The sequence below is a fragment of the Heloderma suspectum genome, chromosome 3 (assembly GCF_057233095.1).
Source record: "Heloderma suspectum isolate Gila_16-S chromosome 3, 16-S_ref, whole genome shotgun sequence".
NCBI lineage: Eukaryota > Metazoa > Chordata > Lepidosauria > Squamata > Helodermatidae > Heloderma > Heloderma suspectum.
The window spans coordinates 266120670-266145465 of NC_139460.1; the positions used below are offsets into that span (position 1 = coordinate 266120670).

General features: G+C 43.2%; 1 protein-coding gene across 1 annotated transcript in view; it reads right to left on the reverse strand.

The window, feature by feature from the left end:
- The window catches only part of KIF1A (kinesin family member 1A), a 140071-nt gene that overhangs the window by 94394 nt on the left and 20881 nt on the right, over positions 1-24796 (reverse strand). Inside the window, exon 3 of the mRNA XM_084846837.1 lies at positions 1267-1343. Within this exon, the coding sequence (XP_084702963.1) occupies positions 1267-1343 (77 nt within the window). The remainder of the gene's footprint in view (positions 1-1266; positions 1344-24796) is intronic.

Sequence of the window (24796 nt, forward strand, 5' to 3'; positions counted from 1 at the left end):
GGATTCTGTGAATATTGCTGGAACAAGTGATTCACACAAATGGCTTATTTCTGGGAATAGCCTCCAAGCAATTGCACTGTAAGTTACCCCATACCAACCATTTGCATGTGTGAATCTGAATCAGGCCTGTGAAATACACCATGAAATGTACTCTGAGGACCATGGCAGCTTTTCAGCAGGGAATAACAAATGTGATCAGTTTCCCTCTACATTGTAGATCAAGGTATAGCAATGTGGGAATGGCTGGGAGATGCCAACCTAAAGGCAGCAACTGCAGCTAAGGCGGCAAAGAGAAGGAGAGCTATCTCTAAGCTATCATCCAGGACAGCAATTCCCAAATATTTAGCTTCCCTCCCTCGTTATGTAAAGGTCTGGCTGAATCCATTACCAGTGCCAAGCTGAGTTGCAGGAGATGGTTAGAGTTGGCCAGCCAATCAGGATGTGTTGGATGGTGAAGAAGGAAGGCTTCTGTTTTACAGCCTTAGATCAGCCTTCTCCAACCAGATATTTTGGTCTACAACTCCCAGAATTCCTGATCATTAGTCATGTTGGCTTGGCCTGATGGGAGTTGAAGACAAAACATCTAGAGGGCACCAGCTGGAGAAGAATGGCCTAGATCCTTAGATGTGGAGAAAGGCTATTGGTTTATATCAGCCTTTCTCAATCTGGTGCCCTCCAGATGTGTTGGACTACAACTCCCAGCATCCCCCAGCCAGCTATGCCTTGATTATTTATCCCCCATGCTGGCTGAAGAATGTTGAGAATTGTAGTCCAGCGCATCTGGAAAGCACCAGATTGGGGAATCCTTGTCTATATTCACTTGGATCAAAGTTATGACATGGTGAACCTCAGAAAGATCTTTCATGTATCATGACTGAAATAAATAATCAAGGTATTTGAGTCTTACTGAGGTGGCTTTGATACTTTTGAAGGTATCTTATACTGTACTCAACAACTCTTCCCAGTATTTGGGAGTATAATTGGGGGAGGGGTTAGTACAAGGGCCCAGAAACCCATCTGGACAAACATATCAAAGCAGCTGAGTCACAGTTTTCCAGCTATTTGCTCATGAATTGTTTGTGATTATTCCTCAGAATTATGTCCTGTTTCAAATCATTTACTGAATAATTGCCTTGATTTATTTTTAGCCGGATATTCATTTAGCAGCATCCTTCTATAGATTCAGAATTCAAGGCCAGTGCTAAGCCAAAGAAAATGGACCCCCAAAGCAAACGCATTTCCATTTGTGGCCTTGTGCTTACTTACAGTTGTGTGAGACCAATAGGAATAGTCAAAGCTGAAACTTTTGGGTGTCTCCTTGGGCTGCTTTGGATTAATGATAGCTAGGAAAAACAGGGGGAAAAAACATATGACATGACATGACCACTCAGCAGTCGGCATTTCCATATTGCATTAATGAGTTTTTTGCCTTGAAGCATCCAAATACACGAAGCCATTCAATCCACTGATTTTGAACACACATTCTGCCAGTGATCATTTCTGGGAAGCTCACACTCCATGAGACCCCATCACAAGGAGTCCATCTGAAACATGTGAACTGGCCAACTGCATCTCAGACTTAGGGCATCTCAGACTTGACTTATGTATTGCCCCAAAAGAGGAATTACATTACCCCAAAACAGGAGAGGACACCAATATGCATAACATCTACTAATGCTAATTTATGTAGAGGTATGCTGATACAGAAATAATTACTATAGTATAAATAGAAATACAAGACATCTCACCATAGTGGGGAAGACTGACTACGTAACCTGTGTGCCTATCGCCACCCAGGTACTAAGAGTTCATGGGCAACTTCAAGGCCACTGCTGCTGTCCCTTCTTATGTAAAAGCATTTCATATTTGATTGTTTTATTCATTTTTCAGTCCAGCAGAGCCCGGAAGATAGTTTAAAATCATCCATCATAAAAATAATTAAATTCAATTTAAGCAGACCTATTTGGGAAAAAGCTTCATTGAAGCCAGTGGCTTACTCCTGAATAAACATGCACAAAATCAGACTGTTAAAACATACAAAACAATTACGTGCTATAGCTGCTGAGTTACATTTAATGATTCAGCTGAAGATTCAGAACTCCAAACAGACATCTTAAGCTTTCATGTAATATGTCAGTTAAAAATATATTGTTTTTAATCAGTATATCAACATTACACACTGACCTAATTTGCACATAATAAGAAACCACTGTGGAGAAATTTTCCTGTAGGACTTTTTGTTGGTGGGTGTACGTGGTAGCTTGTTGTTACATGCAAACCCAGTGAGGGTGGATTGTTGGGGTGCTTGACAAGCCACCCAGAACCCATGGGCTGTTTTAGTATTGTGGGTGGCTTGTCAAGCACCCCAACAACCCACCCTTGCCGGGTTCGCATCCAATGACAAGCTACAGTGTGCCCCTCCCCCCACAGCTTGAATATTCAAAATGGCAGCCACCACTGCAACAAGAAGCCCTGCGTGGAAATTCCCCCATGGTGGCTTCTCCGTAGCTTCTTGTTACATGTGAACCCCCCCACTCCCTCAGGTGTAAAATCCCAATGAAGAGAGCCATTAAGTAAACATATGGGGGGGGGGAGGGGATTGTGATCATGCCTGGTGGCCCCTTCACCCAACACAACTGATGTCTATACATAGAGAAGAACATCTGTACAGAGGCCTACATGAACAGGCACAAATCACATGATCAATATGCCACATACAAAGAAGTGTAGGAATTGCACAGTTTAGGTCCATGTGCAGCAACCCCTACGCAGATGTCCTTCTCTATGTGTGGACATCGAGTGTGCCAAAGGGGCAGAGCTGGCAGGTGCAATCAGGTTCTTCCTCCCCACACATACATCAAACATCTGCGTAAGGTTTTTTATTGCACTCACTTGCTAGATACAGTGGGAAGGCAAAGTTCCAATATTAGGTACTGCTTTATTAAACACCAGCAATTGACTTGTATCATGGAATGCAGATAGTGTTATGTATTATATAGGTACTGTGGGAACATATATACATTATACACTTTCTGTACGTAATTATAAAAAATGCAAGCAGCCTGTGATTTTAAAGGTAGCAATGTAAATTCTAGGGCAGCCAATACAGGTGCTCTTAGCATGCACGCCCAGCACCATGAGAGTGACATTAGTGTGGTGCAATCCTGCACTGCAGGGACATGCACATGGAACATGAGACTACATAGATGAGGCTGACTGCACAAATCTATAAGGTGCCATTTGTGTGGGGAAATCCCACATGTTCCCACGGGCCCACACACATGTGCACGTGCACACACATGTGACGTGAGATCGAACTATGCTGCAGCAGCTCCCCCAATTACATGATAATGGGATCACATATTGATTTTTATTTAAATGATTTATATGCTGCTTTTTTCCATGCTCAAAGCAGCTTACATAAAAACACAATAAAACAAGCCTTAAACAACGATGTTTTTCTTTCTTTTTTTCAGTATCAACCACTCAGCTAAATAATAGCCTACAAATTAGTCAGCAGTGAAATGCTGTCCAGAATAAAGGGATTTTACATCCCTTATGAAAGGGAGCAGCTCCTGACCTTACATGGGAGATTATTCCAGGGCCTTGGGGCATAGTGTAAACTATGATTTTTTAGATTATATGCCAGCAGGCAGGAACGCTTTTTTAAAAATCATTTTCTACAGCAGTACAATGTAGGCACTACTACTTATTATTATACATGCACATTAGACTTAGTCTGTTTCTGTGTGGTGCTCTCTGTCACACAGAGCAGTGAACTTATGGAGAAGAGTTAGTATATCCATCTGCAATTAATATGTCCATTTACAGAATTAGTGAGAAATGGCCTGGTATGCTATTCAGAGGCAAAACAGGCCCAAAACATTCATGCAGTGCTGCCCTGGTAGAAAGATGTGGAATGAATGTATAGCAGAGCTTTGCCCTCTCTAGCATGAAATCCTAACTAGTGTTAAAAAGAGGTCCCTCCATTTACTTAGACCACAGAAGGGCCATTAACACTGAGCCTTGATGTAAAGGACTCTGAGGTAATTGCTAAACGTAGATGACAGTAAACACGGGGAGGTCAGTGGATATGTGCATCAATTACTTTGGTTAGTTACAGACACAGCTATGATGAGTCTCCCACACACGTCAGAAGCAGCAAATGGCAGAGTGTCCTTAATGTAAGCCACTCACCCTTAATCTTCTGCTGGAATGCTATCAAGTCCACAACAACTGGCTGGCTGTCTCTAACAGTTTCTCATAGAAGAGGCTTATTTTTAATTTTTCATTCATTCATTCATTCATTCATTCATTCCTATACCGCTCAACAGCCAGAGCTCTCCAGGCAGTTCACAAAATTAAAACTACAAAGCGCAGAATGAAACAATATAAAATATGAAAGCTTAAAACCCCATATAACAGTATAAATCATAGCAGCAATGCAGAGATTTAAAATACAGATTTAAAACACCAAAGCTAAAAGACTTGGAAGCTAAAATGTTAAAATACTGGAAGAATAAAAAGGTCTTCACCTGGCACCAGGAGGCATACAACGTAGGCACCAGGCAAACCTCTCTTGGGAGCTCATTTCACAGCCAGCCTGCCACAGCAGAAAAGGCCCTCTTCCTCCTGGTAGCCACCTGCCTCACTTCCTTTGGCAGGGGTTCACAGAGAAGGACTGCTGAGGATGATCTTAGGGTCTGGGCAGGTACATATGCGAGGAGGCAATCCTTCAGATAACCTGGCCTCAAGCTGTTAAGGGCTTTGAATGTTAATACCAGCGCTTAGAATCGGGTCTGGAAATGGACTGGCGGCCAGTCCCTGTTAACAATCTTGCTGCCCTGTTTTGGACTAGCTGAAGTTTCCGGACCATTTTCAAAGGCAGCTCTACATATAATACATTGCAGTAATCCAGATGAGAGGTTATCAGAGCACGGATAATTGTAGCTAGGCTACCTCTGTCCAGTTAAGGGCGTAGTTGGTATACCAGCCTAAGCTGATAAAAAGTGCTCCGTGGCACTGAGTTTACCTGTGCCTCAAGTGACTGTTCTGGGTCCAAGAGCACCTCCAAACTATGAACCTGATCCTTTAGGGGGAGTGCAACCCCCTCTAGAACAGGTTGAACATCACCTAGCTGGGCAGACAAACCACCCACTAACAGTACCTCTGTCTTGTCTGGACTGAGTCTGTTTATTGGCCCTCATCCAGTCCATTACCATGCCCAGGAACTAATTCAGAACAGCCACTGCCTCACCTGAGTGTGATGAAAAAGAGAGGTAGAGCTGGGTGCCATCCGCATATTGATGGCACCTCAGCCCACACCTCCAGATTACCTCCCCCAGAGGTTTCATGTAGATGTTGAACAGCATAGGGGATAAAATGGAGAACTGTGGAATCCCATGGCATAATTGCCATGGCGCAGAACAATAATCCCCAGCACCACCTTCTGGAATTGGCAATCCAAGTAGGAGCGGAACCACTGCATCGTAGTGCCTCCATCTCCCAACCCAGACAGCCTATCCAGAAGGATACCATGGTCGATGGTATTGAAAGCCACTGAGAGGTACAGGAGAATCAACAGGGTCACACTTCCCCTGTCCCACTCCAGGCAGAGGTCATCCCACAGGCCATGAGGGTGCTCTCTCTCCCTCACCAATAATTCCTTCCACTCTCTCTCTCTCTCTCTCTGTATTTTCAGCTGCAATCCTCCCCTCCCCCCACCTCCTCTCTGGCTGGGTTTGCATGATCAGGAAAGGAAAATAAGCCATTATAGCTTATTTTGTTCCACCCCGTGCGTGCCAGTCATACACCGCATCATTACCACAATTACTCTCGCTGGGCACAGTTTGTCATGTCATCTGAACCCAGCAAGGGTACGTGACACAGGTGAGTTAAAAGCCACCCTACAACCCTAGAACAAGCTACAATGCTTTCTTTTCCTTCCTCGATTGTGTGAAACCAGTCTCTCTCCTCTTTCTATGTAGTTTCAGATGTTATTTGTTACAAATAAATAGTAATAGTTGTTTTCTTTTTTTACCTGGTTTTATGGCTTGTGGGGGGAAAGTGGAGGCTTCCTGGCTATCTGGTAAGAAATTGGTAGGCTTCTGCAGTGTGTGTTTGCATAACACTAAAGTCAGAAAGGAATTACTTTCACTTCCTAGAACAGTAGGCTTGTTGTTCTGTTGTACTAAAAGGGTGAAGTAAAATTAGGACCTTGGCTTGTTTCCAGGATGAGATAGTTAATACAAAACTACTGCTGGCTACTGCTGGTCAGTGGTTTTGAAATTCTGTGTCTTTGTGAATGAATGGATAGGAGGTTAGGCTGGGGGGGAGTACGTTTGTGTGTAGAGTGGCTCTGGCTCCGCCCACTGTCAGCATGCAGCCCCTGGCTCCGCCCACTGTCAGCATGCAGCCCCTGGCTCCGCCCACTGTCAGCATGCAGCCCCTGACAGATTACCCCTGAGGGAATGCTCCCCTTGAGGGAAAAAGTTTCCCCATTCCTGCTTTACAGTCTTACCTAGGAGTAAATCCCACTGAACTCAGACAGACTTGCCTCTGAGTAGACATGCACAGGATTGTACTGTACTCTTAGGGTGTAATCTTAAACCATGCTGGCTGGGGACTGCTGGGAGTTGCAGGACTTTTTTTCTGTCTAAACATGCATAGGATTGCCTCCTTAAACACATGTATAAATGACATCTTCTAGATTCCTTTACCACAATTTTATTCTCCCCCGCCATTCTATTTTTTATATATTTTTGAATAAAAATATTATCTTTCTGAATCTATACATTTTGAAATTCTTAAACACTTGTTAATATTTAACAGAGAAAATATTCTTTTTTTCTTGTTTTTGAAAAATAAAAAGCTTCTGACTGAGACTGACTTAGCAAAGGATATTATCAACATCTAAAAGGCAAGCATAATTGCTTTGCAGCTTCCCACATGGTAAGGTTGTCACCCAACTGTTTCACCATCAAGGGTCAAACTCTATATGGATCCATCCCCCCCCCCCCAGCTCTCAGTACACCACTTTGAATTCGCCCCAGGAAGGAGAGGGGACGTGGGCAATTTTGTTGTGATGACATTGTTACAGAGGATGACAAAGAAACTCTCAGACCAATTCAATTTCTCTTCCACCTCCAGTGCCTGCACAGTGAACGACAGCAGCTAGCCCGTCACACTGCTCTTTGCCTCTTGGGCTCATCCCTTACCATAGCTTATTGACTGATTGCACCAGCATTCTCCTCTCCCACCCCCTTATTGCTGACAAGCCCTGAAGTCTCTTCTGGTAGTCCAGATCATAGCAGACTGGCCATTGCTATAGCAAGCAACAAGGCAAGGCAAGAGAGACCCTGCTGAGAGTGAGAAACTACTGTAAAAAGAGAGAGAATGTGGAAAGCTGCACTTGATAGGTGATAGGGAGCTGCCACTGGCCCTCGGGGCTTGTAGTGAAGATCACTGACCTAGGGGGAACAAGCGTGCATTTCCCTCTGCGTAAGAGTAGAGCATCGGGCAATGGACTTGCTGCAGGACAATTCATAGCTTACTGGCAAAGCACATGTTCTGTGTGCATATGGTCCCAGGTTCAATCCACAGTATTGCCAGTTAAAGGGTCTGAAATAGAAAACCTGGGAAAGCTGGGTAGGAATAGGTTAGGTCCTGTGAAACGTCTCAGTGTGGGAGTATGGATCAACCAGTCATTCATTTTGATAATGTTCTATGGTGTGTGATTTTTGTGAATTGTTGTGAACCCCCGAGAGATTCAGCTATTGGGTGGTTGAGAAATGAACAAATAATGTATAGAAATGAAGAAATAACAACAACAACAGCAACAACAACCCATCCAGCCCTTTGATTCTAGAAGCAATTGTAAGGATCAACAAAGCCAGTAACTGAGATTTCAGTTGAGAGTCATCGAAACACTTGAAATTTGCCTACAAATGCAACATATACCCACTTTGGAATTCTGTACCATATTTCTCCTCTGATGTTGAGAATGTTACCGTGGCAATCTAAAAACTGAGACTGGCTTGCTCTGTCATTCTTCTTTTAGTTGTTTATTGCATTTTAAAATAAGAGAGGCACAGCAAACAGAGGCACACGCATGGAATAGTGGCAAGGCTAAAAATAACAATTCCATAATTTTAAGCGTCATTCAAATGACCTTTCAGAATAAGAAGGCAGAGCTGAGTGAAGAATTATATGCTTAACAGGCAGCTGATGTACAATTCAAATTAGAAGAGTTTCAATCATGCAGGCTCAGCTGTGCCAAGAGGAGGTTAGTTCTTTGGGAAGTGAAGCAAAAAAGCTGTAAATTATGCAGAGGATGGCATGCAAGGCTGGCAATATCTGAAAGCAAAAGATGTCTGTGTTATTGTCACATTCAGGACTACAGGAGCGATATGTAACATGTTAGAATTCAATCAGCAGGAGTTATTATGGGCAGGCTAGCAGCTAAAAATGTTGGTAGCACTACCTCTTCACAGTTCACGCTCCCATTTCCCCAGATAAATCTCCAACCCCAGGGCCAGATACAGCCTTCCTTCGCCTTTATCTTGTTCACCCCTAGCACGCAGCATCCCCAAAGGCAACAGGGCTAAAATGTTCCTCTGGTTTTATATACAGAGTCCTAGCAGATAAATCAACGCCAATGTGAAACACAGAAACTGGGATGATAATGGTAGCCCTCAATGCCCATGCCTCACCAGCGAACACGGATGGAATAGGCACAAACAAGCCAGTAATAGTGGTTATCTGATGCTCATGTCAGTCAACACAACCCCGCTTTCCCCCAACTTGGATTCATATACATCAGGAGTGCAGAACCTCTTTCAGCCCAAGAGCTGAATTCCATTTTGGAGAAGCTCTTGGGGGCTGCATTCCAGTGGTGGGTGGGGCCAAAGGCAAATGGCATTGGGCAAAAATACCAGCATATTTTAGCTTAACACTTTTACTGCCAGTAACTGTGGTGGTGAGAAGGAGCATAGATACCACTGCCCACTTGCTCACCAGCTCTCTGCCTGTCAAGGCAAGTGGTAGGAATGATGATAAAGAGGATGAGGGGCACCCGGTGACAATGGGTGAGAAGATAGACTCACTGGGGGTGGGGCGGGGCACTGATGTTGTCTTGCCCAAGGGCTCTCAAATCTGGAGCCAGCACTGGATGTTTGCCCCAGAGTTTGTCTGTACTGGCCCTCATTGTCTCAGATTTCAGAGGTGCCCAGTACACAACACTATTGACAGTAACAAGAGCCTCACAACTGATATTCAAATGTTTTAAAATCAGCGCAGTATGTGCCTTTTTGTGTCATGTGTCATGGAGGACAAGGCTATCCATGCCTACTTATCCTGATGGCTATATGCTAACTAGTATCAGAGGCAGTATGCCTATGTACACCAGTTGCTAGGGAACATGGGTGGGACAGTGCTGTCGCTCTCATGTACTGCTTGTGGGTTTCCTGTGGGCAGCTGGTTGTCCACTCTGTGAACAGAATGCTGGACTATATGGGCCCTTGGTCAGATCCAGCATGGCTCTTCTTATGTTCTTAATGCATTGAGTATTTATTCAATGGTGCTCAAGGAAGACAAAAGTAATTAGGCTGCCACTCCAAATTTAACTCTGATGGGTGAGAAGAGACCAGTATCAGGTACTTTTAAGAACCCAGTTCCAATGTCTCTTACTGCTCCAGACATAATATGCATAAAAAGACCTGAATGATTTGCAAGTTGTTTGCATCACACAATAATAACACATGGTATATGGAATATATGGGATACACCAAAGATCTGTGATGTTTGTGGCAGAGAATTCCATGCAGACACTGTGTTATGAGGAAATAATGGGGCAGAAATTAGCCACCTGGAGTGCCATTTGATGAAAAGGCAGAATACAAATCTAACTAATCATAACACCAATAAATAATATGAATACATACTATAAAATAAGGTGGATGTCTAACCACTTTTGTCTATACACTGATAATGTTATATGCTATTTGCTAACACATTGGTCTGCGTGTGTTGTTGGCTTTTAAACCTGGGTCAAATTAAGTTAATGTGTAGATCTAATGAAGGACGATGGATGAATTTTTTTTTTTTAAACCCTCCCAGGTTTGCCATATACAACTGTTCATATCTAACAAGTCACTTAATTTCTTGCACATCTGCCCTGGATAAAGTGGTCTCCTTCATGCATGCAGCAGTGCTAGAGAATTAACTGTATCTATAACAATATATTCTGTAAAGGCCAGAGGGAATAAACCAAACAAAACTCTTTCCTGATGTCTTTGTTCGTCCCTGGGTCCTAAATTAATTATAAGCCTTCTGCGTAAAGAGTGGCAGTTGCTAGGGAAACTGCCTAGGGGTATCAAGTTGGTGAGTGTGCCCATCAAAGCAAAAGCAGCATGAACCAAGTAATAACTGAATAGCATGCAAGCCAATGGAGAAACACAGAGCAAGTAGAGCAACATCTTTATCAGATCAAACAACACTCAAAGTGCTAGATGTGAGCTTTTGAGTTACACTCCTTTCCAGCTTGAAAAGGAAACTCCTGACTTTACCTTTCTTCTGACCAGGTTTTTAAGTGTTTGATGTTCAGTGTTATAGTCAGTTTCATAGTGTTACCATCATTCTCCGAGGCTTTTAAATGTATTATTAAAACATGTTATATTTCACATATCTTATCTTGTTTCTTGTAAACTGCCCTGGAAACTTTGCAGATTGGCGGTATGTAAATCTTAGAAACAAAACAAAGTAAATTAATGAGGACCATGGACAAGCTATATCAAAGCATCACACAGGGATGCATGAGAATTTTGTTCCACTTACATTGTCAGAACTTGGCCTGTTCACAACCCCAAACACATATGCCAACAGGAGCATATTTTCCAGCCAAAGCTCAGATATTCCCGAGCTATCGATCACGTTTGAACAATGCATTTGCAATAAAAATGTGCCCTTTTTAAATGTGCATTTTGAAAAGAAAGAAAAAGCATTTTCATGCTTTAGTCAATGGGGGAAAGTATGCATTTGGGTGCTTGCTTCAAAAAAGGCTTGAGCATTGCTCATTCTCCTATCCCGAATCACACACACACACAAAGGGCAGCCCAGCTCCTCAGCAAACTATACAGCTACTATATTTGAAGCTGGAAGATAGCTCATATCTAAGGTCTTGCAAGCAGACCTGTCAAGATGTCAGATTTGAACTATACCTGGCTGCTCAGATTAGTGAATTTCCTTAAGATCCCGTTAGCTTTCTTTCACGTTATCTATGCAACAATCCTCTAAGGTAGGGAAGGCTCAGAATTAGATCTCCGCCTGAAGCCATTCATTAGCATCATGTTTTATAGGGAACTGAACCTACATTTTCCACATCCAAACCATGTAAGACAGCTACTATGCCACATGAAGCAAACAGGAGATGCGTAGATTAGAATGTACGGAACACAAGAATATTTCACTGTTCAATTTTCGAACATGCCACTTTGAAGCATTTTATATATTGTTGCTTTTTGTATGCATTCAAGACTCCCTGAATGAATGCAAATATTACAATTTCTACAAGTATCTTTAAAAATCCATTCTGGTCTTAGTCTCTTTTCATTCCTTATGGCACTGAGAACAAGAAGGGCAAAGACTTCCAGATCAGAAGGAGAAACCTATGTCTCTCTTGCTTGGATTCTCAACTGTTAGCACATACAGAAGGATCGTTGTTGTTCAGTCGTTAAGTCATGTCCGACTCTTCGTAACCTCATGGACCATAGCACGCCAGGCCTTCCTGTCCTGCGCTCTCTTCCGGAGTGTGCTCAAGTTCATATTAATTGCATCAGTGATGCTATCTAGCCATCTCATCCTCTGCCCTCCCCTTTTGCCTTCAATCTTTCCCAGCATCAGGGTCTTTTCCAGGGAGTTTTCTCTTCGCATTAGGTGGCCAAAATATTTGAGCTTCAGCTTCAGTATTTGTCCTTCCAATGAGCACTCAGGGTTGATTTCCTTTAGGACTGACTGATTTGACCTCCTTGCAGTCCAGGGGACTCGTAAGAGTCTTCTCCAGCACCACAGTTCGAAAGCATCAATTCTTCGGCGCTCAGCCATCCTTATAGTCCAGCTCTCACAGCCATATGTTGCTACTGGGAAAACCATAGCTTTGATTATACGAACCTCTGTCGGCAAGGTGATGTCTCTGCTTCTGACTGTGCTGTCTAGGTTTGCCATAGCTTTCCTCCCAAGGAGCAAGCGTCTTTTCATTTCATGGCTACAGTCACCGTCTGCGGTGATCTTGGAGCCCAAGAAAATAAAATGTGTCACTGCTTCCATTTCTTCCCCCTCTATATGCCAGGAAGTGATGGGGCCAGATGCCATGATCTTAGTTTTTTTAATGTTACTGTCCACTTTCACCCTCAACAAGAGGCTCTTTAGATCCTCTTCGCTTTCTGCCATTAGGGTGGTATCGTCTGCGTATCTGAGGTTGTTGATAATTCTCCTGGCAATCTTAATTCCGACCTGTGATTCATCCAACCCGGCGTTTCTCATGATGTACTCTGCATATAAGTTAAATAAGCAGGGCGACAATATACAGCCTTGTCGTACTCCTTTCCCAATTTTGAACCAATTGGTTGTTCCATGTCCGGTTCTTACTGTTGCTTCTTGACCCTCGTACAGGTTTCTCAGGAGACAGGTAAGGTGGTCTGGTACTCCCATCTCTTTCAGAATTTGCCACAGTATGTTGTGATCCACACAATCAAAGGCTTTAGCGTAGTCAATGAAGCAGAAATAGACATTTTTCTGGAATTCTCTTGCTTTCCCCATGATCCAGCGAATATTGGTGATTTGATCTCTAGTTCCTCTGCCTCTACGAAACCCAGCTTGTAGTTCCGGTAGTTCTCGGTTCGCATACTGCTGAAGCCTAGCTTGTAGGATTTTGAGCATCACCTTGCTGGCATGTGAAATGAGCGCAATTGTACGGTACTTTAAACACTCTTTGGCATTGCCCTTCTTTGGAATTCGAATGTAACTGACCTTTTCCAGTCTTGTGGCCGCTGTTGAGTGTTCCAAATGTGTTGGCATATTGAGTGCAGCACTTTAACAGCATCATCTTTTAGGATTTTAAATAGCTCAGCTGGAATACTGTCATCTCCGCTAGCTTTGTTGTTACTAATGCTTCCTAAGGCCCACTTGACTTCACTCTCAAGGATGTCCGGCTCAAGTTCAGTGAGCGCACTATCATGGCTATCAGGGACATTCAGATCTTTCCTGTGTAGTTCTTCTGTGTGTTCTTTCCATCTCTTCTTAATCTCATCTGCTTCTGTTAGGTCCCTGCCTTCTTTGTCCTTTATCATGCCCGTCTTTGCACAAAACGTTCCCTTGAGATCTTCGATTTTCTTGAAGAGATCTCTAGTCTTTCCCATTCTGTTGTTTTCCTCGATTTCTTTGCATTGTTCATTTAAGAAGGCCTTCTTGTCTCTCCTTGCTATTCTCTGGAAATCTCCATTCAGTTGGATGTGTCTTCCCCTTTCTCCCTTGCTTTTCGCTTCCCTTCTTTCCTCAGCTACTTGTAAAGCCTCATCAGACAGCCACTTGGCTTTCTTGCATTTCTTTTTCTTGGGGATGGATTGAGTTGCTGCCTCCTGAACAATGTTACGGACCTCCGTCCATAGTTCCTCAGGCACTCTGTCTATCAGGTCTAATCCCTTAAATCTATTCGTCACCTCCACTGTATATTCATAAAGGATATGATTTAGGTCATGCATGAATGGTTTAGTGGTTTTCCCTATGTTCTTCAATTTAAGCCAAAATTTTGCAATAAGAAGCTCATGATCTGAGCCATAGTCAGTTCCAGGTCTTGTTTTTACTGACTGTATAGAGCTTCTCCATCTTTGGCTGCAAAGGACATAATCAATCTGATTTCGATATTGGCCATCTGGTGGTGTCCATGTGTAGGGTTGCTTCTTGTGCTGTTGGAAAAGAGTGTTTGCTATGATCAGCGTGTTCTCTCGGCAAAACTCCATTAGCCTTTGTCCTGCTTCATTTTGTACACCAAGACCATGCTTGCCTGTTATCCCGGTGATTTCTTGACTTCCCACTTTAGCATTCCAATCCCCTATGATGAAGAGGACATCTTTTTTTGGTGTTAGTTCTAGAAGGTGTTGGAGGTCTTCATAGAACCAATCAACCTCAGCTTCTTCGGCCTCAGTGGTTGGGGCATAGACTTGAATTACTGTGATGTTGAATGGTTTGCCTTGGATTCATACTGAGATCTTTCTATCATTTTTAAGATTGTACCCCAGTACTGCTTTTCCCACCCTTTTGTTGACTATGAGTGCTACTCCATTTCTTCTAAGGGATTCTTGCCTACAATAGTAGATATGATGGTCACCTGAATTAAATTCGCCCATGCCTGTCCATTTTAGTTCACTGATTCCGAAAATGTCAATGTTCAAATCTTGCCATCTCATGTTGGACCACCTCCAGCTTACCTTGATTCATTGATCTGACATTCCAGGTTCCTAAACAATATTGTTCTTTACAGCATCGGATTTTCTTTTCACCACCAGACACATCCACACCTGAGTGTCCTTTCGGTTTGGCCCAGCCGCTTCACTCTTTCTGGCGCTACTTGGAAATTCCCTCTGCTCTTCCCCAGTAGTATATTGGACACCGTCCAACCTGAGGGGCTCATCTTCCGGCATCATCTCTTTTAGCCTTGTGATACGTTCCATGGGGTTTTCTTGGCAAGAATACTGGAGTGGGTTGCCATTTCCTTCTCCAGTGGACCATATTTTGTCAGAACTCTCTGCCATGACCTGTCCATCTTGGGTGGCCTTGCACGGCATAGCTTATGGCTTCACTGAGTTACGCAAGCCCCTTCGCCACAACAAGGCAGTGATCCATGAAGGGGATACAGAAGGATGGAAGGCTGCAATTCAGGAACAGCAGTAAAAGACTGGTCCACATTTTCAGATCTCCTCACATGCTTCTCTGCGTCACAGCTTATTCCACTGGTGCCATAGCAGACACAGTTCTCAGTTTTGCACAAATATATCTTAGCTGTGGATCTCTTGGTGACAGATTACACTGGACTTTTGCCTGCCAAGAACATGAACTCAGAAAAATGCACAATTTCCTTGTAATTTGGTGAACTGAACAGTATTCCCATATAGAGCTGATATTTCATTTTTAAGAGAAAATTTTAAAACCGCCAGAATTGGATGATGTCAGTGTCTCTTTATAATGGATGTTACAGTCATTGTCTCACTTCTCATCTCTCTTTGTCTGCTGCAGCACTCCCTTGAAATTCCACTCAGCCTTGCTCCTCTTTCGCAGTTCTGTGGCAAACGTGCAAGCTGAAAGACGATACAGGCAACTTCTGTGAATTTGTTGAACCTTCTTTACAAGCCTTCATAACACCTGGTGCCATTGAATTCCATACATCCATTGTTTTATTGTGAGATGAAGAACGTAGTTTTGCTTGTCCTGAATCTGTTGTTCCCTTTCATTTGACGACCCCCACACAAAAAAACATTCTAGTGTTGAAAGAGAGTGTTCATAATTTCATATGCTTCTATAATTATCTTTTAGTTATATTTTCTTCCTAACCTTAAAAAAAAGAAGATGCTCCAGCTGTTTAAGCCCTCCTTCAATAACAAAGACCTTAACTAATGTTTTGTGGTAAGAAAAAAAGACAGAAGAAGCGGTGAGAAAGTATGAGAGGGTTACAAATGGAAAACGACAACATCTGGACCCCCCATAAAATTCTGTGGATAAGTCATTGTGATTGCTCAACATAAACACCCTCAATCTCCCTTTGCTGCCCCCATCACTCCTTCTTTAACTCTGCTACATCATTTTGAAGACAGAGTAACAAAATAGCATACTTGCTGGGATCCAAAGAACACTACAACTATTTTCATGTGCCAAAGACAGCTTCAGGCTTGTATCACCAGTAACTATTGTAACACCAGTTTCCCATTCTGCACGGCAAGCTGTTGTCTTTTTAAACTGATAAGAGTTTCAAAAGCAGCTTACAATGTGGCAAGTGGGTCTACAGTTCAAAGAAAAAGTCAAGAATCCCACAAGGAGAGGCCAACCCTATGGATAAACCTAAAGTAGTTCATTGGGCCTCAGCCCCTATTCTAAATGTGAATTATATAATGATGCCATGATCTTTGCTGTTTATTTTCAGTCCCTTTCATAATAATTCCCAATATTTCATTTGCCCCTTTTCTAAAATATATGTACTCACATAGTGAGCTTTCGACTTTCTGATCGCAAAATCTATTTCCTGATTGATTACAGCCTGTTAGAGCCTATATGTGCATGTTCTTATTACAGCACTTGTGCACTAAATCTCGTGTGGGAAGTAAATGAGGTATTTGGGGAATGGAATTCTGAGCATGACTCTTGCTGTGCAGATAGCACTGGTTTAGCAATCACTGTTGCCTGCAGTGTAGATTATTTAGTACAAGCAAGTGGCCAGCATGGGAAGAGGTCACAGAGTGGGAGCGCAATGTGGAAATTAGATGTGGACTGGATGCATGACCATAAATCAGGGATGGGCAACTTGAGGCCCTCCAGATGTTTTGGCCTACAACTCCCATCAGGTATAGCCAATACAGCCAATGGTGCGCGATGATGAGAGATGTAGGCCAAAACATCTGGAGGACTACATGTTGCCCATCTCTGCCATAATCTTTCAATCTACTATGTGGATGATGCCCTAATAACACTCAGATGATAAGAACTGGTATCTTCCAAGGCTTCATCTGGACATCAGACTTCCTGCACAGTTAAACTAAAAGATCATATTTGAAAACAGCAATGGTGATGTGTGCATACAAATACACAAAGAAGAATATACGCAGTGGACGTTAGTATGAAGAAATTAAGGGAGAGTCAGGAGGGGACAGCATCAGGAATATCCTCTGATTATTACAATCCCAGCAATATCATGAAGGGGCTCAGCTGTCTCCACAAAGCAGCCGCCAGCTCTCTTTGATCGAAGCTGCGGGAAACAGTAAATTCATACAACAAATCAGCTAATTACCAAAATGTCAGCTATTGTGTGCTTTATGCAGATGGTCTCCAGCAGAGCTTCCCAGAGAGTTATTTCAAGATAGCCTGTAGGTTTGGGCGAACATAAAGGAACAGAACCCACACCCCATCCCACAACACACGCACACAGCAGTACTAAACAGCCCAGGCGAGCCACAGCAAAGCAATATCATTCCCTCCAACAGGGAACTCAGATGTTGAGTGCCGACAGGACTGCAGCCAAAACAGAGTCACTGAGAAAAAAAAAAAAAGCAGGAGCTATCAGCATGGTCCCTGGAACTCTGAGGTTTGCAGAAGTCCACTCTTAAAAAAAGAAAAAGAAAAAAATGTAAGGGAGCAACACCCCCCACCCCAATGCTCAGGGAGAACTGAACGTCCTCAGCAGCCAAAAAATGTAAAGTGTCAGTCGGAAAAGAAAAAGAGAAAACTGGGGGCAAGGAGTGAAATGCCTTGCTTGGAGGGAATCGCTGGCCGGCCCTGTGTTTCCATAAACTGGGAATATCCCTAGTTGTATTAACAGCCCCACTATCTCGGCATAATGAAAATGATATCAGGATGCTATTTACTTAAGAGTAGGATTCAAAGAGGTTTGTTTTTGAAACTGTATTTCTAATATTTGTGTAAAAGGAGGAAAAGCAGCAGGTGCCGTTTTTCTCACCTCTGTATTTCTCAAGCTCACGCTTTCTATATGAAAAGTACAGGGGTCCTGTCTTCCCTTGCATCTGCTCACCCTACCTACACGGGTAACCTCTAGATGTCGTTGGAAGCATGCTGCTTCTTGGCCCCAATCCTACTTCAAACCTCTCTCAAATCCTGAAACAAACCTAGCAGATGAGTTGCTTCTCTCTCTCTCTCTCTCTCTCTCTCTCATAACTGCTGTAAATGGCACTCACACAATCCCATTGAAACAGAGTGGTTTTTAGCACCTCCTTAAAAGCTAAATTAGTCAACCATGGGGAGGGGGAGTGCCAGCATGTTTAGCATTAAATACATGGAAGGACTTTGTTGAATCAGAGCCTACATTAATTTGGATTAACCCAAGCGTGGGAGGGTGGGATAAAACAACACTGTTCTTGTTTTGAATGTCTTTAGAACATCCTTTGCCTGTGTATTTCTGAATCCTTAAATACTCCAAATTCATCAATATTTATTATATTGGACCATCACATTACTATTTTTTCTTATTTTTAAAAACACATTTTGAAAGGCTTCTGTCCAGAGCTGCATATTTAAGATAGCAACATACATATTTTGGAAGCAAAGTATGTTTACCCCACTTACTATATACCCTACCCAAAGGGGTGGTGATGTTCTTGTCACAAACCTGCATGCATTCAACTCAATATGTTTAGGTTGCCTAGGTTTTTTTTATAATTATTTTTATTGCATTTTAATCACATGTTTTCAATGTAATTAATGGGTATATCAAATATTACAATTTTTTCAACTAACAAAACACAACCATTACATAGGAAATCCAATTACAGTTAACAGGAATCACAAGAATTTCAGTACATTAATAACCTTATATTTATCCACTGAAGTTCCTCAGGGGTTTAAGATTTAATTGTAGTTATCGGAGGGAGAAATCCTATGGCTACTAGACATTGTCTAGAGGGCCATAGGATATGCTGTTTTCTGGAATCCGACCCTCGGAGCCCGCAGTCTGAGGCCGGTTCCTGGAAAACTGACTTCCCCCCATGTCCGTGCTGCCTCCAAGGCAGCGCAGAGAAGCCCCATCCTTGGAAGAGGAGCGCGGAGCGACTGAAAAGGGGCGTTCTGGGGTGGGGAGAGTGGAGCTGCGTGTACGACACATCCAGTGTGTCATACAGCAGCCTCCTCTCCCAGTCGCTCCCCCCCCCCGCTCCGGCTAGACACCCGAAAACAGCTGTTTAGTGGAAAATAGCAGGGCAGGAGAGGCACGGTGGGAACGATCCCCCCCATGCCTCTCCTGCCTTGCTTTGGATAGGTGGTCACCTCCGAGTTCGGAGGTGGCCGCCTATCTTGATAGGATTGTGCCCTAAATGTATCTTTCCATGTCTGCCCATGACATGCTGGTGGTTTTCTCTGGGAACCTTCTTTGTTAATAAAATTAATAAATTTATACCAACTGTATGGAAGGTGTCAGATTCTTTTTGTTGCCTTTGTGCCCTTATCTGTTCAGTTAGTTTTTCAGCCAACACAATATTCCAAAGATAGTTATACCACACAATTATTGATAGAACTGTAGATCCTTTCCAATTCTTTGCTATTAGTTCATCAGAAATTAAGCCACAGTGACAGGGTGGTTCGTAATAGGGCTGGAATTACTGGACATTTATAAAGAGGAACATATTGAGTCAGACCACTGACTGGTCCATCTAGCCCAGTATTGTTGACACTGACTGGTAGCTGCTCTCCAGGGTTTCAGACAGGAATTCTTCTAGTCCTGTCTGTACCACTGAGCTACAGCCCCTCCCAATTAATTAATTTAATTGAAAGAAATCAGCCTGGACTACTTAAAGACAGTTTTTATAGCAACTAGTATTCAGAATCTAGTAGAATTGAATTCTCAGGCATGTGGCTTCCCATGGCTGGGCCTCACTCTACAGCTTCCTCTTTTGACTAAGAATCGGCGTCAGAGGCTATAGCTCCAGCCGGCCTGGGGCAAGGTCTCACACCAGGCCTAGTTGCACCACTGTGGTCACTAACCATGAGGGTAGACCAAAAACAGGTTCCAAATGAACCAGGAAGTCCCTTCTGAAGAAAATTGTCACTCTGCCCTTATCTCTCTGGCTAACGCTGCTCACAAATTGTCAGTCATGACTATGGCTTCATTGGCTAAACATACTGAAAGGTGGAAGCAGGCTCATTCTCACAAAAACATTGGACAGAAGAGTGCCTGAACATTTTGTCTTATATCTCAGGTTCTACAAGGGCTAGAGACTTGCACTGTTTTTTACTTTGAAAGCTGGGGATCTGGGCTAGTTAGTGGGCCACAGGAGATGCCTGTGATACAGACTATGGCATATTTTTATTTCTAAGAGAGTATCCAACATATTCTGGGCGGGGGGCTACTAAGAGCAAATCTGTAGCCCTCATGGGTACAGAAATAAATATTTAAAAGGCAAGTCAGTGGCTTGGTAGGCACATAAAAACAACCCATAGTATGAAGTTGTTCACACAACACAACAACCCACAGTGTGGATTGAGTATGGGTTGTTGTTGAATCATGGGTTGTTGCATTCTGTCAAACCAGCTACACTAACAAAGCATGGTTTGTTAATCACGAACAATCAAAAGTTCACACCCCAACAATAACCATGGCTCCTCTTTGGTGGGTTGTTCATGGTTAACAAACCATGATTTCTTAGTGTGGCTGGGTTCACACAATCCAGCACCCCAAGATTCAATGACAACCCAAGATTCAATGATAACCCATACTGTGGGTTGCGATTATGGGTGAACCAGGTCATATTCACATAAATACTTATACTGGGAAGACGTATTGTGATGTACTCTTCACTTACAATAAAATAAATAAATTTTCACTAGGACATCCTTCCCCAACCTGTGCCCTCCAGATATTTTGAACTACAACTCCATCATCCCTTACCACTGGCCATGTTGATGGGAGCTGAAGTCCAAATCTGGCAGGCACCACATTGGGGAAAGCTGCTCTAGGGTAAATGCTCTGGTGCAGATGACCCACTATCTCACAAAGCTTGGGGCAGAAGGCTGGGGGGAGTTTGTATTAAATTGACTCCCGTTAACACTGTATAATAGCAGTGATTAAGGTGTTACCAGTGGGTGGCCTGTTTTCTCTCCCTTTCCAATGGCCTCAAATGACGCTCTCTCTCTCTCTCTCTCTCTCTCTCTCCGATTTAATTTGTTCTCATTTGAGCATAGTTAGCAGTGGCTGACTTGATGGGGGCGAAAGTGTAAATTAAATGTTCTTTTCTGTCTGGGAGCAGAAGCACAAGATGTATCTCATAAGAACCTCTATAACTGGCATAGCTCTGTACATGTCACTATAAGTGTGCGGTCCGATTACCGTCAATGGGTCTACCAGTGTGGTCTTGCCTTAAAGTGCTTAGAGAAGCCTTCCCCCACCTGATGCCCTCCATATGTGTGAATACAATTCCCATCATCCCCAGCCAGCCTGACCATTAAGGATTATAGGGGATGATGAAAGTTGCTGCCCAACATATCTGGAGGGCAAAAGGTTGGAGAAGTCTGGATTAGAGAACAGGATTTGACAGAAAAATGTTGTTGTTTCTTAGAGCTTTTCTACACGAGGCTGTTAATCACTTAATCTACTTTCAGTTTCATCACAGAATTGAGATCTGAGCTCTACATGAAGAGCTTTTCCTTTCTTGCTTTTCAGCTACATAACCACTAGGTGGCACTGTGCTATAGCAGAATAATGCAATTACACAAGTGGGAAACTACCTTTTCTTTCAGAAGTAATGCCCCATTTTCCCCACTCTAAAATAAACCAGGGAATGCTCTTAAAAATCACAAGCGAAACTGGAGGATCATGTCGTCATCTAAAGGATCTGTAAACAACTATGAGTAAGAAAGCATGAGAGGACAATAAATGCCTAGTGTAGAAAAGCTTTTAATGGGTGCGGGTGGTCCTCAATAAGTAATTCACCGGCATGAGATCAGTTCTTGGCAGGCTGCATGTGAGGAAAGGTGTAGCTTGAAGTCAGAGCCAACCCAGACATATTAGTATTGTATGCCACCTAGAGTGGCTGGGTAGCCGGCCAGATGGGCAGCTAATAAATCAAATAAGTAAGTAAGTAAGTATATATATATATATATATATATATATGCATGTATGTATATGTATATGTACATGTCCTCCACATATAAAGCAGGGTGGTGGAGGATGATCTAATTTTAACCATTTTATTGTTGTTAGTTGCCTTGAGCCCCAGTTGGCGGAAAGGCAAGATATAAATTTAAAAATAGACCAACAATAAAAGGAGTGTGTGGCAGAGGGGTGCTCAGTCCTCCCTCATCCTGCACCTTATTTCTCCCACAATCCATGGCTCCAGCCACTTTTCTCCATTCCTGGCAACTTCCAGCTTCAGAGCCAGAACTGAGAGCAACCAACTGCACCCCTCCCCTGCAGGATCCTTTTGCTGTTACACTGAGGCCCTCCACCACCACCACTACCCGTCCACCCCTCTATAAATGTGAATGGGGTTGACATGTAAAAGCAGAGTGTAGCCAAATGTGTACCCTGGATTTTAGGAAAGCCAATTTTAATAAACTCAGAAGAATGATAAGTAAGGGCCCATGGCAAGCAACTCTAATGAGAAAAGGAGTCCAAGATGGGTGGGAGTTTTTAAAAAAGGAAATTCTCAAGGTACAATTACAAACAATTCCAACAAGAAAAAAAGGCGGAAGACAACAGAAGAAGCCAATGTGGCTTCACAAAAAGCTTAGAGATGACCTGAAAACAAAAAAGGACACATACAGGAAGTGGAAGGAAGGCCAAGCTACAAAGGAAGAGTACAGGCAGGTAGTACAGAATTGCAGGGATGGCGTCAGGAAGGCTAAAGCTGAGAACAAGCTGAGATTAGCGAGGGATGCTAAAAGCAACAAAAAGGCTTTCTTCAGATATGTGCATAATAAAAGAAGAGGAAAGAAATGGTGGTTCAGCTATTAAATAAGGATGGCAAAATGATAACAGATGACAAGGAAAAGGCAGAAGTGCCCAATTCCTACTTTGGCTCAGTCTTCTCCTGAAAGAGGGTCTATAAGCCCCCTGGCAAAGGTGAAGTACAGGCAGAAGGGGCAGGATTGCAGCTTGAGATCAGTAGGCATATGGTCAAGGAACACCTAATTACTTTGAATGAGTTCAAATCTCCAGGGCCAGATGAACTGCATCCTACAGTAACAAAGGAACTGGCAGAAGAACTCTCAGAACCACTGTCTATTATCTTTGAGAAATCATGGAGGATGGGTGAGGTGCCAGATGATTGGAGAAGGGCTAATGTTGCCCGTATCTTCAAAAAGGAGGAACTACAGACCAGTCAGTCTGACATTGGTCCCTGGGAAAATTCTGGAGCAGATGATAAAGCAATCCATCTGTAAGCACCTCGAAAGCAATGCAATGATTACTCGAAGCCAACATGTATTTGTCAAGATCAAATCCTGCCAAACGAATCTGATCTCATTTTTTGATCAGGTAACTTCCCTTGGGAACTGTGGGAATGCTGTGGACATAATATACCTTGACTTCAGCAACGCTTTCAATGAAGTGCCCCATGATATCCTGAATAGCAAACTAGCTAAAAACAGGTTATATGAAACAACTATGTGGTGGATCCACAGTTGGCTACAAAATCGGACACAAAGTGTGCTTATCAATGGGATCTTCTCAAACTGGGGAGAGGTAATGAGTGGGGTACCGCGGGGCTCAGTCCTGGGCCCACTGCTCTTCAACGTTTTTATTAATGACTTGGATGAGAAGGTGCAGGGAATGCTGATCAAATTTGCAGATGACACAAAATTGGGCAGGATAGCTAATACCCTGGAAGACAGAAACAGAATTCAAAGTCATCTTGATAGGCTGGAGTGCTGGGCAGAAAACAACAGAATGACATTTAATAGGGATAATTGCCAAGTTTTGCACGTAGGAAAAAGAAACCAAATGCACAATTTCCAAATGGGCGATACTTGGCTCAACAATACTACAAGAGAGAAGGATCTTGGAATTGTTGTAGATCACAAGCTGAATATGAGCCAACAGTGTGATGTGGCTGCAAAGAAGGCAAATGCTCTTTTGGGCTGCATTAATAGAAGTATAGCTTCCAAATCACATGAAGTACTAGTTCCCCTCTACTCAGCACAGGTTAGGCCTCATCTGGAGTACTGTGTCCAGTTCTGGGCACCACACTTTAAGAAGGATGCAGACAAACAGGAGAGGGTTCAGAGGAGGGCAATGAAGATGATCAGGGGACTGGAAACAAAGCCCTATGAGGGGAGATTGAAAGAAATGGGCATGTTTAGCCTTGAGAAGAGAAGACTGAGGGGAGATATGATAGCATTCTTCAAGTACCTGAAAGGTTGTCACAGAGTGGAAGGATAGGATCTCTTCTCGATCATCCCAGAGTGCAGGACATGGAATAATGGGCTCAAGTTACAGGAAGCCAGATTCCAGCTGAACATTAGGAAAAACCTCCTGACTGTTAGAGCAATACGACAATGGAATCAATTACCTAGGGAGGTGGTGGGCTCTCCCATACTGGAGGCCTTCAAGACGAGGCTGGACAGCCATCTGTCAGGGATGCTCTGACTTAGATTCCTGCAATGAGCAGGGGGTTGGACTCGATGGCCTTGTAGGCCCCTTCCAACCCTACTATTCTATGATTCTATGATCATGTTTGGTTTGGCTCTGTGTCTTCAGAACTACCACCTCCTCTTTCTCATACCCAGTCTGCCAAGCAATCATCTCCAACCCCACCCTTGTAGGTGAATCGTCCATTCAGGGGACCATCCACAGCCATCAAGACACATTAACATTCCCCTGTCAAATTGTGCGCACTAATCTAAAAGCATCACTTTTAAGGCAAAACTATGCTAATAAAGGAAGATGCCCCCACTCCATTTCTTTGCTACTCTCTGCATTTTAAGGGTAGCTCCCATTGACAACAACGGAGGCTTTCCTAAATGCAAATGGGAACTTCTGGAGAGGTGATTTCTGCCTATGGCAGGCAGAGAAAGTTAAGCTCCCACTCCTCAAAGT